This window comes from Corapipo altera, unplaced genomic scaffold (assembly GCF_003945725.1).
Source record: "Corapipo altera isolate COAL_440 unplaced genomic scaffold, ASM394572v1 55, whole genome shotgun sequence".
Taxonomy (NCBI): domain Eukaryota; kingdom Metazoa; phylum Chordata; class Aves; order Passeriformes; family Pipridae; genus Corapipo; species Corapipo altera.
Window position 1 is genome coordinate 6,156,388 of NW_020884882.1, and position 16,241 is coordinate 6,172,628.

Genomic DNA, 16,241 nt, shown 5'->3' on the forward strand with positions numbered 1-16,241 from the left:
AAAATTTGAATCCTACTTTTAAATCCTCAGTTTTTACTGAAATTATGCTGAGCAGTGCTGTTCATGTACATCTCTTACATCAAGGCTTTCCCACTATGTCATTAACTAATTTGCAAGCCAGTGTGGGATCTCATCCAATGAAAAGTGGCAAAACAAAAACACCAAGGATGCGCCACTTCCACAACACGCCAAGAAAAAACCCACACATTCAGCACTTCCAGCCTTAATTTCACACTTAAGAATATGAAGGATTCTCAAGAATAAGGCACATTGCTTAATTCTCACCACTTTATGTCATCTTATACCAGCACACTGTGTCCTGAGTTCGGGAGCACATCCGTGCTATTACTTCAGAATAGGCTTCTAAGGCACATTCAATCCCTCTGCCATGACAAGCAGGGTAAACAGTGAGACACTGGTCCTCTCATATACAAGAAACACACATAAATGCAAGGCAAAAAGCTACAGGCAACAAAAGACAAGGTCACAAACAAGTTCATCTTCACCTATTCTAAGAAACTTAAAACTACTGTTATCCTGTATGGGTAAAAAGAACAGCAAAGCCAAAAAGCCTGTCTTCCAATATTCTCATTTTTACCTCTTCTTATGAAAAATATGTCCTTTATTATATTTAAATTTCCTCAATTGAGAAATGTGTTCAGCTCTTACGAGTGTTAGATATGCACTGCTTCTTTCGCATTAAGAAATAAGGTAGCTTTTAACTCTAGTCATGTATAACAATTTTTAGTCAAAAAGAGAAGAGGAGAATTGCAGTCAAACACACTGCAGTGCCTCCGAAAGGATGAACAATTCACTAGACAGTAAAGACACAGGAAAGTGAACTGTGCCTGACATATCACATATGCTCCAATCAGATTTAAAAAGTCACCACATTTTACAATAACCAAGCACAAGACAAATGCAATGTGCCCAAACCAATGAAATGGGCACATCTAGAGTCAATCTTTCAAGATGTCATGACATACCTCAACAGATCATGATTTTACAAACCAAGCAGAGTTTTACAGGGTCAGTTCTTGGGTGAGAGACAGTTACACAAAATCTACAATGAGCACTAAGTTATTCAAGTGATTCACTGAACTTTCCTCTGAGTTTCTCATCAACTGGCATGACATTCCTTGGTGCAAGGTATGTTGAAATAAGCATTTTCCAAATCCTGTCACTGTTAGCTTTTATCTTCTTTAGAATAAGACACTTAAACATACAGTTCCTGCCTCTCCAAACTTGTTCTTGAACAATACTTTTCACTCACTTACCTTATGCAGTGTTCCATTTACAACTAAAGCAGCTGCCACGTATCACCCACCTCAGCCAAGAGCACTCCATCAGTAGCTCCCTCCCTCATCCACACACACACCAACATAACTTTAAAAGCAGTGTATTTTAAATTGCCTTTCAAATCCTGTTTGTTTTTTAAGCAGCTTGTTAAATTAGGTAAAACTCTTGTGATTTAGAGATTATGTCCTCCTTTTTATGCATTTGATCAACAACAAGTCTAGAAAAGAAGCATCATCCTGTCAATTAACAGGCCTTGAAACTGTCCTCAGTTGAAGCACGAACAGCTCCACAACCAAGTCCTACAGAATAGCAGGTCAGCCAGCAAATACTTAAAAAACCCCACAAAATTAGATGCTGCTGTAAACATTCTAGAAAGTAGGTTATATCTTGGCCTTCAAGCAACAAAAGCATGCCTGGACACAGAACTAGAAGTGAGATGAAAGTACATGGTTCTTCCACTCACCACGCTGCTGCCTGTCTGCTTTACCCTGACACCAGCACTTAGCAAACATCCAGGCAAACTGCACACGACTGTTCTCAACATGGAATACATCATCTTCCTGTGCAAAGATGATTTGGCAGAGCAAGAAATCTCTGCTAAATAACATCTCTCAATACTCAAGCTACACTTTGCTTTATTTCATGCTATTAGCTTTGCTTCCACCTCCTTGGACCACCCTAAGGGATTCTTCTCCGTTATGTTCTTCAAATACTTGCAGATAATCATATCTCCCACTTAGACAACATTTAGCCAAGCTTCAAGCATTTCTTTTCATCTTCCTTCCCTCATAAATCAATCCCTTCAGTCTCTCCAGCATTCTTGCTGCTCTTCCCTGAATTTCTTCCAAACTACTGACATCTTTCAGCAACTAAAGAACTTCCAATTGCATGCTGTACTCTAGATGTGCTTTTTTGTACTCTAAAGAAAGATAATTAAGCCTTTTCAAGAAATACTAATGCTCCAAGCCTGGAGTAAATCTAAATCAGAGATTACATTATTTTGTTTTTTTCCAGAATGGATAGTAATTATCCCCATTTCACAGAGCAGAAGAGCAGAGAGAAATATCTGACTTATTGCTGCACACAAGCAGTGCCAGAATAAGAAACAGATCCACGTTCTGCCATTCCCAGTCGTGGTCTGCCAAGTTTCAGCCCACAGACGACGTAAGACAACGTTCCCAGGCTGTGATCTACAGGCAAACACAAGTCATTTCCAAGTGAGTCTGGAACAACACTTGGGGAGCCCAACACTTGCTCACATGAATGGACATGGTGCTGGAGGCTGCTGACACCAGTGCGATCATGACACACCCTACAACCTGCCATGGTCTGTAATCACCTTCAGTAGTCAGGACACAAAGTTCTGATATATCTACTTGATTTTTATTGCTATGTAGAGGTTTGTTTCTAAAACCAGGCGTCAGCTATCATCAGGTTAACTACCCAAACCAGCAACTCAGTTCCAGAGGTTTTAAATAAGAGGACTGACTTACTGCCAGTCTGAGGCAGTACAAAGCAATTTTCAACTTGGGCATTTCCTTTCCTCCTACTCCCAGATACATTTGTGAAGGAATCATGGAGAAATAACTTCAGAAAAATTAAAAAGAAATCTTCACAAAATAAATCTGTAAGAGAATGTACAAAGGAAAGCAAGGATGAAGAATGGGGGGGAAGGGAGAGAAAAGCCTGAGCAGTTAAATTTAAAAAATAAAGCAAAAACACCAAAACCCCACAAACAGGATGCAGACACATTAAAAAAGCAACACTGATCTAACAAAGGAATGTGAACTGCAGTTGACTTAAACAGCATCACAGTAACAGCCCTCCCCCCCTACACACAGATCTCTGCAACTCTTAAAGACATGGGGTTTTAGGCTCTTCCAAATTCTGTGTTTCTTTCCCATTGCTTGATACTCTTAGCTTAAGTTAACTTACTGCCTTTTCTTTCCAGACAACAAGAGTACCCAAGTTTGACCCAGACTAAAGCAAAGCAAACTAAGTTGTATTATTCTGCCTACTTTAGAGAGGTATTAAATTCTAACATTCTGGTATATATTCTTCTCACTGAAAGAACAAACTATAAAGGACCCTCTGTTTCGAAGTCTCCTGTTAAGCATCTGAAGAGTGTAACCAAGATTAGATAATGAACACCTCTGTGAAAGGTATCATTTCTTCCCACAAACTCAATCTACAGAGCTAAATGCCATTCTCTAAGTCTATATACAATTTTCTTAATGTAACTGCTGGTTCACAATTACAGTTCCTGTTTACATCCTCAATAGTGGCAGAGACTACTTATGAGGCTTCTCCCTGTCCCAGGAAGAACCATTTCCTCCATCCAAAATGTGGAAATGGCAATGTAAGTGCCATCCTCCTGTTCTTCTCTTTCATCAAACTTTTTCAGCCAGAAGAGAAAAACTACAAAGAACATTACATTTTTAAGCAAGATATTATCTTGATTTTCAGCATTAAGGCCGTTTACAAATCATTTCACCACCTACCTAAAGGTACCTATGTCAGTGAACCCTTACAAGCATTTTTATGCTAGAAAACTAAAACCATACATGTATCTGGTTAGGGTTACTTTAAATATTATTCTTTAAATATGCACTGTGCTGACTAATTAGGGTCTCAGACCTATTTGCAAAGTCTAGCATTTGGTGACAAAACTGGAATTACAGCTAGGATAGAATACAGACTTTTTTTATCTAGTCAGAAATTCTTATCTTGTGATAGGAAGAAGAAAGGAAATTTGCAGAGGGTCAAAATTAGTGCAGTTGCATCATGCCCCAAGTTAAATAGAAAAACAGTCCCTCTTCAGCAGGGAATCAGGAAACTTTACCTTTCTCTGTAGATCAATTGCTATGTGATTGTTTGCTGTCATAGAATATTAGAACTTTTTTCCTCCACTTGTATAATAGAAGTAATCTCACTCATCTCTCTAAAGAGGGCAGGGAATTAACTAGTGACAAATAGGCTGAAGACACTACAGAAATACAAAAAGCACTCCCAGTATCGTTAAAATCTTATCCCACAATCTGAGTAAAACGCAGCACCTATTACTGCCTTTTGAAAAGGCTCAGAACTACTCGCCTGCCTTAAAAGAAGGAGGAAAAACCCCCAGTAATGACACTTATAAACTCTAGCACCCATCAGTTCCCATGCTCTAACCTAAGGAGGAATAAATCCTTCCTGTAATTCACCAAGGATGAAAAATACAGTCATATCATAAAACCAGGAGACACAAGCAATAAAAAAAACCTCTCAAGATGTCCAAAAAGCCATTTATCAAGTAGTTTTTGCTTGAGGCAAGTTAGGTAATAACATGCAGAACAGAGCCAATTTAAGGAACTCACATCCAATATACTATATTTAATAAGTAGCTACAGGTAAAAATGATTGCAGGTTTGCTTTCCTTTATTTGTTCAGAGGGCTCTGGTGCAAATCATACATACATTAAGAGAGGAGAGATTACCACAAACCTTCCTGGGCACAGCATGATTTCTATGTTACTGCCACTTAACGAGAAGTCATTTTGAGACCCTAGTTTGTTGACTCAGGAGATGTGGCTTCAGGCCATTCAGCCTCACAATGTAAGTCATAGTCACCATCATTCAATTAGAAGAGGTACCCACTGTATCATGGTCCAACTGGGTATGAGCAGATTTCAGAACTTCAGGAGAATACTGGTAACACTTGGACTTGCAATACGGAAAGATCATCTACACTCGACATAGATTTGTATTTGTTAACTGATAAGCACCTACCTGGAATTCGGATTTTAAATTTACCACTTTGTCCAAACCCACCATCTATTATTCCATCTTCTCCTGTAGATAGTTTCACTTTCAGACCCACAAAAATTTGGATGTTTGTTTCCTTTTTAAACAACGAACGACCAATCACACTGTAGTCGTCCATCACCTGCAAAAGAAATAGGGATTCATGAGTCTACAGTCTAAAGTGACAAGAAATTATTTGTGATACACTCTGAGTTTGGTGACTTCCACCACCCTTTAAAAACCATTTACCCCCAAATGAACAAAACCCTAGACAAGTCATCTAAACTGTTGAGTTTAAGGCAATTTGTTTCTAAAACCATAGATGACTGTACAAAGTAACATATTCCTGCTTTTACCTCTCTTCTCAAAACACAGGAAGAACAAAATATGATGTAAAGATCAGTTAATTAAAATCTTTCTTCTGCTTTGAAACCTTTCCATGAAAGTCACTTAAGTACCTATGCTCACAAAAAGTTTATTCCATTACTTATCCTACAGCTAAGAACATTATCACCTGCATGAACATTCTTTCTCTCAGCTCCAGATCTGCACTCCAACAGCTACACTTCCAAAGAAATGACAGTTTCTAAATAGAACCTTTTAAATATTCACCTTTACATACATATTGATTTGTTAAACTAAAAGCCTTATGACCATTGTATCAAATTTTAATTTCAAGGTTTGTAACCCAGTGGGAAGAACCATTCCAAGTTGAATTCTTAATTAAGCTATCAGGAACAAGAGGCAGCAATGTTGGTGGGTAAGGCAAGATAAACAACCCTCCCTTAGGCATTACAAAGTATAAGGTGCAGTCAAGTGAGCCTAATCCTGTAGGTGTGAATATCCTTGTATACCTAAAGCCTGGAGTTACTCTACCTTGTAGACATGGAAAGAACATTTATTTATCAGAAAAAAAAAAGGGGATATTACTTAAATCTTTCCAAGATTATTTTCTGTGGCAAAAGTTGCAGCTCTTCTTCATATCTTAGGAGTCATTTTTAGCTACACCTAAGGGGTGTAGATCAAAGTGACTTAGAACAGTGAAGAACTATAACCAGTTTTGAACATTCCCCTTTATTCAGTTTAAACAGTGACTCACAGTACTGCCGGTTTATTAAGCAACTATCCTTCCCTGAAGTCTTCTCCATAAACTGTAATGCATATACAGACTCAAATCCCTATGATTGCTATTATTTTGTTACATATATACACCTCTATTTTAATGCCAAGCTCAGTAGGGTAGTAAACCTAGCATCAGAAATTTAATTTTTTTTTTATTTTAAACAGAGCTTACTAGCTCAGCTATAAACAGCCTTGAAAGGGTTTTGCAATATTGCAGAGCACTGGCAGGACCTCTCCCTATTCCAGATCACATCCAGGATGAGAAATATCCAGAGTCCCTCTTCCTTCTTTCATGTGGAGATGACAAGAGGACAGACAGCTCCACTCCCAGCTGGGCACAGTCAAACCTGCAGGCAACAGCACTCAGACGCCTCAACAACATTCTCTGCTCAAACATCCACTCCTCATCTTTTCCCAAAAGGTCACATTTGTATTTTTTTTAATCATGTCTGTCCTCTCCTATTGCTTCAAAATAGCTGGTGAACCACTAATGGCAGTATCACTGCTTGGCAACCTCTGGCTTAAATTTAAAACTGAATAATGTCTTTTACTAAAGCCCCGGATAATAGGTGGCAGTAGAGGTGGAAGATAAGCTTTCAGGCACACTCGCCTTTCTTTTGGTCTGAAACAGAAGACTAGCATAAAAAGAAGCTGTTAATTCCAACCTGAAGAAGCACTTACATTCTCTAAACCTTCTTCCTTTTTTCCAGTTGCATTAGCTGGAGAAGTAAAAAAATTACTTTTTCCTATAAACCTTTTATTCCTAAAACAAGAATTTCAAAACTCCATCCCTATTCTCCACCACCAGCCATGTGCTTCTTTCCCCCGCGTTTGAAACACATATGGTTTCTTACACTCCACTGAGGATCTTCCATATAACTATGATTTTCGTAGTTATCTCTCAAAATGGCACAGGAAGCCAACTGTAAAGGCCACATAAAGATCTTTTATTTTTCCAAGAGCACTTCAAAGTTCTCTTTAACTTAATTAAAAATGGAATTACAGGGTGAGCAATCATACTGGACTAGCATAGTTAAGTTTAGAGCCTCCCCAGCAAGGAGGAGGCTCCCCAGCAACTCAAATGATTTCTGTGAACAAGTGTCACAGGCATCATGGACCTTTGAGTAAAACACTAATGATAACCTATAATTGCTGATTAGAACAGCAACAGAATCTATTACCATTTAGTTATGCCACACTCTCTTAAAACCTTTGATTTAAAAAAAACCCTTATCTTTTATAAGGAAATGTGCTTTTTAGGATCTTGCTCTTGTACATTCAGTTTAGGAAACAGACCAAGGGCTCCAGCTGCACTGCTCTTTTCACTTTAATGGTCAACTCATTAAAACAAAAAACCCTCCTTTAAGTGGTCAATATGTTCTGCTGGTATCACCACCATTCCTTGGACATCTCTATAGGCCATTAGAAACAAAACTGCTTTAGTGGTGCTGAGATAATAAGTGATCAGTGACTTGCCTGAGTGGCTGTTTGGAATAAAACCTTTATGACCTGAAGTCTCAATCTCATGCACTGAATACTGTACACCCCATCCTATGCTGTCCATCCCCTCCAGTTATCCTATCATCAATTTATCCCTGACAAAGACTAAATAACATGCGAATGCCTGCTGTAACAGGAACTAAGATAACTTGATCAGTCTTTGCATTGAAATAAATGAGTGTTGGAGAGAATTACTATGAAGGAAAGCTCATTTTCTCAGCTTTAAGATTACGTTAGAAAAATTTAGAAAAATTAATTTTTTGGTCTAGCCTTGTTTTGTAAAAAGGCAGAGAAATGCATGTTGTTCTCTCCAAGTGAAATGCCACACTTCCAATTACTTTACCAGCAATTTACCTCCGATCGTGGGATTTTAAGTTAATCCCCTTTGAGTTCTCAGAACATCTACAATGCCAATCATTTGGCCTATTAGCTGAACAGCCTTTTGGGAGAGCTTTCTGATTTTCTCTCTTTTTTTTTTTTTGGTATAAAATATTATGAACTTACAAAGCCAAACACCGCGAAGACAGTAAGGGATACGCAGTCTGCTCTGAAGCAGCAGCAAGGGGCCTAGCAACGAGGGCAGACTAATTTTATTAACTTCAGGGAAACTTCAAAAAGCTTTAGGGCTTTAATGCCAGACAGAGACGACCCCAAAAGTCAGTTTAAGTGCTGCATAAACAAAGGATTAGGGCAAGAAAAAGCTGAAGGCTCCTTGCATTTCTTGTTTATATTGTCATATGACCTAGTAGGAGTGGGAGAGGGCTGCCTCTCTGACTTTAATCCCCCATGGTGTACAGTGGCGTTTCAGTTCACTGACCTACATTACGATAATATTTTTTTAAATTTATGGGCAGAGGTGCAGCATCAAACTCACTTAAGGACCTTAAAAAAAGAAAAGGGGTGGGAAGGGAAAAATACCCAGAAGAGAAATTTTCTGGCTGGTATAGTCTCCCCCTCTCACTTAGGTTAGATCAGCAGCTTAGAAAGGGATTTCAAGTTCAAAGGGAACGTCTCTGTTACTCTTGTTTTATGGCTTAGACCAGAGGACACAATAGCACTGAGTTTATGAAATATCCCTTCCCACTTGGCTTTTGTGTTTGCACAAAAAAAGTAAACAGGGTTTTATAACCATAGGTGAAGTATGTGCATCTCTGGCACATAACCCTTGTGCTAACACCAAGAAGTTCACAGTAAAAAAAATAACCAACTCTCACTCCCCATCTCAGCACTGCTTACCCGACCATACACTTTTTGCAAAACCACAGTTCATCTTACATGTGTTGGCATTCAGTGCAAACCATAGTATAATTCCAAGGAAAACCAATTTTGTGATTACCCTTTGAGCAGGACAGCAAGTTATACTGTCCAGACTGTTAACCACCCTCCTGTTTAAGATAACCTAAAAATGAGTGTCATCTGAACACCCTCTCAAACAATCCATCACACATTTTGAGAGCAAATAACTCCCATCTCTTAAAAATATCTGTAGGGGAAAAAGTAAAAAAGCATATCAAAATAGAAACACACAGGAGGAAACAAAGTGGTGCCAGAATGAGACGGAAATAAGGAAAGGTTTGAGACAGATAAAGTAGAAGCACTGAATATTAAATAGTAAAAAAGATACACAGAGAAAGAATAACCTTTTCTGATTTAATAAAAAATTATATGGGTTTAAAAAGAAATAACTTTTTAAACAAAGATGGAAACAAGCCTAAGGATTATTCTCAGCAAACTGATAAATGGTCCATTGAAACCAAAACAGAAAAACAACAGGAGAGGAAAAAGAACAAAAAGAATCTATGACTAACACTGAAAATACAAAGTATTTTTATTACTTTTTTGTACCTTAGAAAAAGTACACTTGAGACATCTTCATCATGATCAGTGACAGCTCATTTATTTCTAGAAAATAGTTTCAAGCACTTTCCATTTCTGTGTCAGAAATGAGAATATTCTGGAGACTGCAAATTCTCGTTCTTTTTTAAAACAGTTTCATGCGTTGAGAAGATGACGGCACATGAGGCCATAAAAAGGGTGAAGGAGAAAGAAACTGAGAGGATTTCACCAACGATCAAGCTTCCAGCTTTTCTGACTATACAAAGACTTGTAGCTTGTAGATGGTTACTGAAAATCAGGTGAACAACTTTGGTACAAAGAAAGAATGACTTGGTCAGCAACAGCTTTTCCTCAAGGGTTTCCTTACAGCAGCATAAAGACCTTTCTTTCTGCACTTCCCTCCAGCACTAGAAGCTTTTGCCTGTTTGTTGGGTTCCAAAGACCTTCTTTCTCACTGTCCTCTAAGCAAACAACAAACTTCTGCCTCTGAACATCCATCCATGAGCAAGGAATGGAAATGAAATGTATTCATGTCTCATTACTGCTGTTCTACTAGAGCAAGAAGCCATCACAAACATTTCTTCCTAGCCTTAACTTGTTTTTCAGATGTTTGCCCCACCTCTCCCCAGCCTACCTTCCTTGTATCCAACATACATTTTGCTTTCTCTGCCTTTCTGAATAAGGGGACAATTGCACTTGAGAGTATCTAACAAGCAGCCATAAAATGCCCTTCTCTTTGCTGAGTATCCTGCTATCACTATAGCCTTGTAAACCCAGTACATAGCAGAAAAGGAGTCATGAACACTGATTCAGGACGATGAGTGGGAAGAGCACAACCCAAACGCTTTAGGTTTTAAAAGCTCTGTACCCACCAATCAGCATTCTTCAGGCATGCATAGGGTACCCAGATGGCACTAACTTAATTATACACCTTCATAGTGCAAGTTTCCTTCACCTCTATTTAAAATTTAGAAGGTTTGAATTAAAAAAAACCCCATAAGCACTAAATTCCTGACACTGTCTGAATGAACATAATAATTTTACCAAGTGAGAAGAGACTGGTTGATGTCATGATTTTATTTTTTATTAATCTATGCTGCCTTCTCTTTATGTAGGAAAAGCAACATCAACAGATATGGAAGAGAGTAGGCTAAAGGACTGTTACTACACTATCCATCTCCAGACCAGACAGCCCTGGCTTGCTATACAGACTAAAAACACTGTGATGATTACTATTCAAGAAAAATAAAACAAAACAAGACACAGGCTGTTCTGTAGACAAGATGATCTGTAGATGCAGAGGTCTTGACCTGGCCTCAAAAACAGGACACAGAGAGGACTGCCAAGCTGAAGAGAGCTCTGAACAGCCAAGAAGACTCTCGTGAATCTCTAGGACACACAGGCACTTCCTTCACTATTTTAAAATATTTTAACTGTGGTGATCTCAGGTTCCGAGATCCTACAACATCCAAAAGGGGGGACCTGGTAAATTTAATTTGGAACAGTGCATAGACCTGGCACACAGCAGGAGGTCAAGTATAGCAACAGTAAATTAATTTGTTTCTAAAGGAAACTGCCCACAAATAGCTTGGGGAGGGCAGGGGGGAACAAAGAGCAGAGGCTTACAAAACCCTCACTGGAAATTAAGCAGGCAACAAGGACAGGACAGGCCTGGAAAGAGCTGCCTGAAGCAACTGATGCTGAGGGAGAGGAGAGAGCTGACTGACTCTGGACACAGACTCGCATTCCCTTCTGAAAACGTCACATGGACACACGAACATCTCAAGTCCGTCCCCTCCCCTAATGATCTTTAACTCCAGGGTGCGGATCTGCTGCCCAGACCCACCATCTCTTTTGGGTAACAGTTCCTTCTGCCATTTGGCAACAAAGTTTGTGGAAGAAAGCAATACAAGCCTGTGCTACACTATTGAATATTTGTGACTCAAACCCACGGAGGGTGTACAGTAGAGGGATGGCTACAGTTCAGCAGTATGGAGGTTTAGCTTTACTTTATCTTTTTACTTTAAAAATGCCTAGGAAATTACATTTATATAAAACCTAAGTTATTTAAGCTGCAGAATTGGGCACTTAAGAAGTTAAGAAATGCCAGATGTCCATACAACCTTATTCCTGTCCCTCTTTGATATGCCCCACGATATACTCTTTACATGACTACATGCAAAAAAATTTCAGAGGAACCCTGCCTTATTAAGTGCACAGGGTAGAGGCACAGGGGAACAGAATTAATGTTGCACAGGCAACTGTAAATCTGGTATTTCCTAACTTTCGAGTTCTTGATTTTGCAACCTAAGTAACATTCTTAATTTATTTTTGTATCCAATAAATAAAATGGTGTATTGCTTGCCTTGCTGACAAACTGATTCCCCCACAGGTGACTCTTACACAACCTCAGAAAAATCAAGACCAGCTGTCCACACGCTTGCAAGACTCAAAAGCATGTCTGCATTTTAAATTTAATAATATAAATAATAACCATAGGTGTTACTCAAACCTTGCAAAATTCTACTATCCAGTCATTGGAACGAGTCATTCTTTTGCTGGTTAGTGCACAAAACACTAATTTTTTCATATGGACACAGACCCAAGCAAGCAGGTTCTCTGATTTAGCTGGTACACTTACGACAAATTTATTGTACTGTGCTAATCCATATGCTGTGTCAGTCAGCAAACATCACCATTCTTTTTTCAGCACTGTTCAACAGAAATAGTATTTCTGTTTAATGAGCAGACAGTTCTCCCTTCCCCCTTTCCCCACTAAGCTTCTCAAACTCTTTTACTCAAAAACTAAACAAGAGCCAATAAATAAATGCATCTTTTATATTCCTATTTTACAGTGCATTTTAACTAGTGAATGTGCTGTGCACTTTTATTCACCTGACTGCCTTCATCTCTGTATTATTACTGTATTTAGCATACCATCAGCAGCCAAGCAGAACCAAACAAACTCAGGTTCAGACTTCAAAGCAGGAAAAATATTAATTGTGGCGTCTGCATGTTTACAGTAGATGATGGAATGACATCCACCACTTCTCCCAGCAAGAGTCACAGAAGGTTCTGCAGACAGCCCAGGTCACTGCCTGTGCCTGCAGGCTGCACTCATCAGATTTCACAGTTTGGCCTTGTTCCTCACTTTGTGCCCAGATCAGTCTGCACACCGTGGCAGTCACCCAGAAAGCTGATGCATCATTACCTGGCTGATGCAGAGTTTTACCTGTTATCCTGCTGGAACTGCACTGTCACTGTAAGGAAACAGCAGATGCAACAGTAGTCCTAGTAAGCCAATGAAGCCTTCTTTCTTAGAAATATGTTAGATGGAAGAATCTAACTATCCAACCAGGATATAATTTAAATTCCTTTTATTCCTAGCAGCACTGCAACCATGTAACAGAAAACTCAAGGAACAGTATTTCTGTGGTAAATATTTTAAACACAGTGTATAGGCACAACTCTGTGAAACAAATTCTGGTGTTACTCATGTGTGGAAAGGATTCAGTGAAAAAAGTACCAGTGTTGCTTATAAACAATCCACTACTCGGAATCTTTCCAGACAGGAATACTTTGGCACTTTCATATTAACTTACTGCCTCCCCAAGCAATGGCAGCTTCCCCAGAAGTCTGGTCCCATTCCTTTATGAACCACATTGCATGTTCCTATTCACTCATGAGCAAGTTCATTTTTCCTCCTTTGTATCCTCCTTCAGCAATCCGGTTAAGTGTGTGGCTGAGCTACTACAAACTTGACACGTGCTCAGTAACTAAATCCTGGTGTTTTCATTCATAAAAAAACACAAGGAATTAAAATACAAAATATGGCTCATAATTGTTTTTCGCAACTGCTGCTTTTGAAAATGTCTAGCTCCCTAAGAGACAGTGTAAGTCATGGCTGGTCATCAACAACCTTAATAGCATTTTCTCAAACTCCCTGCAATTGCTTACTAGCACTCCACAACATCTCATCCTTCTTCTGAAAGGCCAGAAAGATCTGTGAAGGTGACAAAGACCTTCCATTTGACCACTCAGGTAATGCACTTGCTCTAACAAAGCTCTTGCTATCCCACTAAGAAGAGAAAAACCCTAACACTTTCAAAAGATGCTGAAAGATAAGCTTTCTGTCTTCCATTCAAGCTTCAGAAGAGATGTCCTGATAAAGATCTTGATAACTTACCCTGCTTTCACATCTCGGTCCTGCAACAATACATTTCTCCTTGGGGACACTTAGATCACACCAATATTCAAACAATTAGTAACATGCTGTTATTAAGTAATAAGCAATTCTTCCATCCCCTAGAAACTAAGCCTGCTGGCTACGTGATGGCCTCAGTCCCCACGAGAATGAGTTCAACAAGAAAACTTACTACTCAGCAATGCACAAAACTTGTGAACAGAGTGGCTATGAACAAAACCAGGACATCCCACAGCTGTGACATATGAAAGGAAACTGCTGAAGAAACAAGTGCAACATCATTACTTTCAAGTAAAGCCTAAGAGCAGGGCAAATAATGAGAGATACATTGAAAACTTTGAAATAGAGAAAATTAATTCTTCTTAATGTCAGAGAAACACAGAGAAAGTATCTTTAGGAAGAACAAGCCCATTCTGATAGGAAAACATTCTGCTATGCTTAAAATGGGAAACCATCACCGGCAACACATGTATATTTTTCACTAGACAAGCTTGAAAATGCAGAAGGTACAGCTCACTCTATGCAAGTAAGGTAGAGACTTTTCCTTCTCCTTTTGTTTCTGCCAAAGAACTACTGATTTACGATTACCCTTGACAATAGGACCCTGTGGCAACCATCCTAAGATAAATCCCGCTTGTGCAAACACTTCCAAAACAGTCAGAATATCTGAGTCATGCAGGAAAGTACGATGCACTTCTACAGTTCACCTTTCAGTTGAAACTCTCTGCACTAAACCTGCATGTCCGTGGAAGCCAAACAGCAAATAAAGTGACAAATATAAAGGATTTATCCCAGGAACTGAGTAACTGCTTCATGAGTCAGGCTGGAATTAGTCTGCAATGCTGCATAGAGGTTAAATTTAGAGAGGCAGGTATTTCAGAGATGGTACTAGGGTTAATGCAAGTCTCTTTGCCCACAGAATTATGAAGAGCTGAATGGTGAGCAGGTTGTCTCCAGAAGCACAAGATGAAGGACAACAGTTGCTGTTTATCTTCACAATTCGCTTGTCTCCAACTTCAGGAGCTGCTGACCTGTCACAATTCAGCAAGCCCACATCCACAGCCAGCTCTGTATGACAAATCAGAGGGACAAACCTCTTTCACAGCATCTCATTTGCCCTTTTTTCCCACCAAGATTCCCACATCACACTCCTTAAGGCCACACTGGTGTTCACAATAGCACTCTCAGCTGCCTTTTACCTTTTTATCAGGACAAGCCACTTGTTGTCAGCCTAGCTTTTTCCTGTTGAAAGTAAATTTGTCAGGCAGCCAAGGGTTTGCAAAAACAAAGTGTCCAGAGGGCGACAGTCTCTGCCTCCACATAACCACACCAGAAAGATGCTCTTGACAGAAACTTCCTTCCACTGAACTTCTCTCCCCTCTCTCAAGTCCACTTTGCAAGAGAAAACTGGACTAGTATTTCACACTGCTTTAAAATCATCAAGTTAAGCAAATACAAACCTCTGTCAGTGCCCTCTTAGTTCTGAGGGAACAATGTATTTTGATTTTTCTTAAAACTAAGCCATGAACTTACTCTAACATAAAAAAAAAGTCTAAAGCAAAACAGGAACATTCACACATTTCCAGAACAGTTCAAGAATATAAAATAATATAATCAGATAAAAATCATGACTCCAGTTGAATCATGCAACCTTTTTATAACTGAAACCTCAGTTTGATGTATTCTGCAGCACCTCAGAAAAGACTAACTTCTAATGTACCACAGTAATACATATTCCTCCTTCCCTCTCCCCTCCCCAAAAAAACCAACCCCAAAACCCAGAAGATAAACAAGTAAGGATGAAAAAAAAAAAAAAAAAGAGACTCAAGGATGTGCTGCAGACAGGTAAGTTCAAAGATTTTTAGTGAACAACACTAGTCAGGTTTGACTCTTTCCCTCCCAGTCCTTCACTCAATCTTAGCATTAGGGAGGCAAGATACCAAAAGAAAAGAGCGAGCAGTACAAAATGCAGTGCAGGGGTACTTGATTTTTCATATAAAATTTACCATCACTTAAGCAGATGAGAAACACCAGGAAGCTTAGACGTGAAATTTCAGTAAAATATACAATTGAAGACTGTTGGTTAGTTCAAGTATGATTTTTTACTTTAAGATATAGTGCAGTGAATACCATATTTTCCATGAATTTGATTTCTATGTGAAACAGGAAAACCATCAGGTTTGCTCATAGAAAGCCAAAAGCTCTCTGAGAATAAGTGTTCTTCTTTTATTAAAAAAATTAACCTTAAAATCCAGGAGGGTGCTGTGCACCAGGGGCACACGAGAAAAATATTGTGATGCGGAAACTTAATGAATTTACAGTTCTTACCATTCCATCAGTGCTCTGAAAGTAATCAGAATAGGAACAAAAAGCCAAACCATAAATGCCTGATTTCTCCTGGGTAAACTGGTAGTTAAACTGCAGGGAATTAATTTTAATTCTAGCAACAAGTAGGGGGGCTTGGGAGAGCCCACATCAGATTAACAGCAACATTTTAC

General features: G+C 39.0%; 1 protein-coding gene across 1 annotated transcript in view; it reads right to left on the reverse strand.

The window, feature by feature from the left end:
* EEFSEC (eukaryotic elongation factor, selenocysteine-tRNA specific) overlaps nucleotides 1–16,241 on the reverse strand; it is a 119,871-nt gene that overhangs the window by 36,207 nt on the left and 67,423 nt on the right. Inside the window, exon 6 of the mRNA XM_027640197.1 lies at nucleotides 5,067–5,223. Coding sequence (XP_027495998.1) covers nucleotides 5,067–5,223 — 157 coding nt within the window. The remainder of the gene's footprint in view (nucleotides 1–5,066; nucleotides 5,224–16,241) is intronic.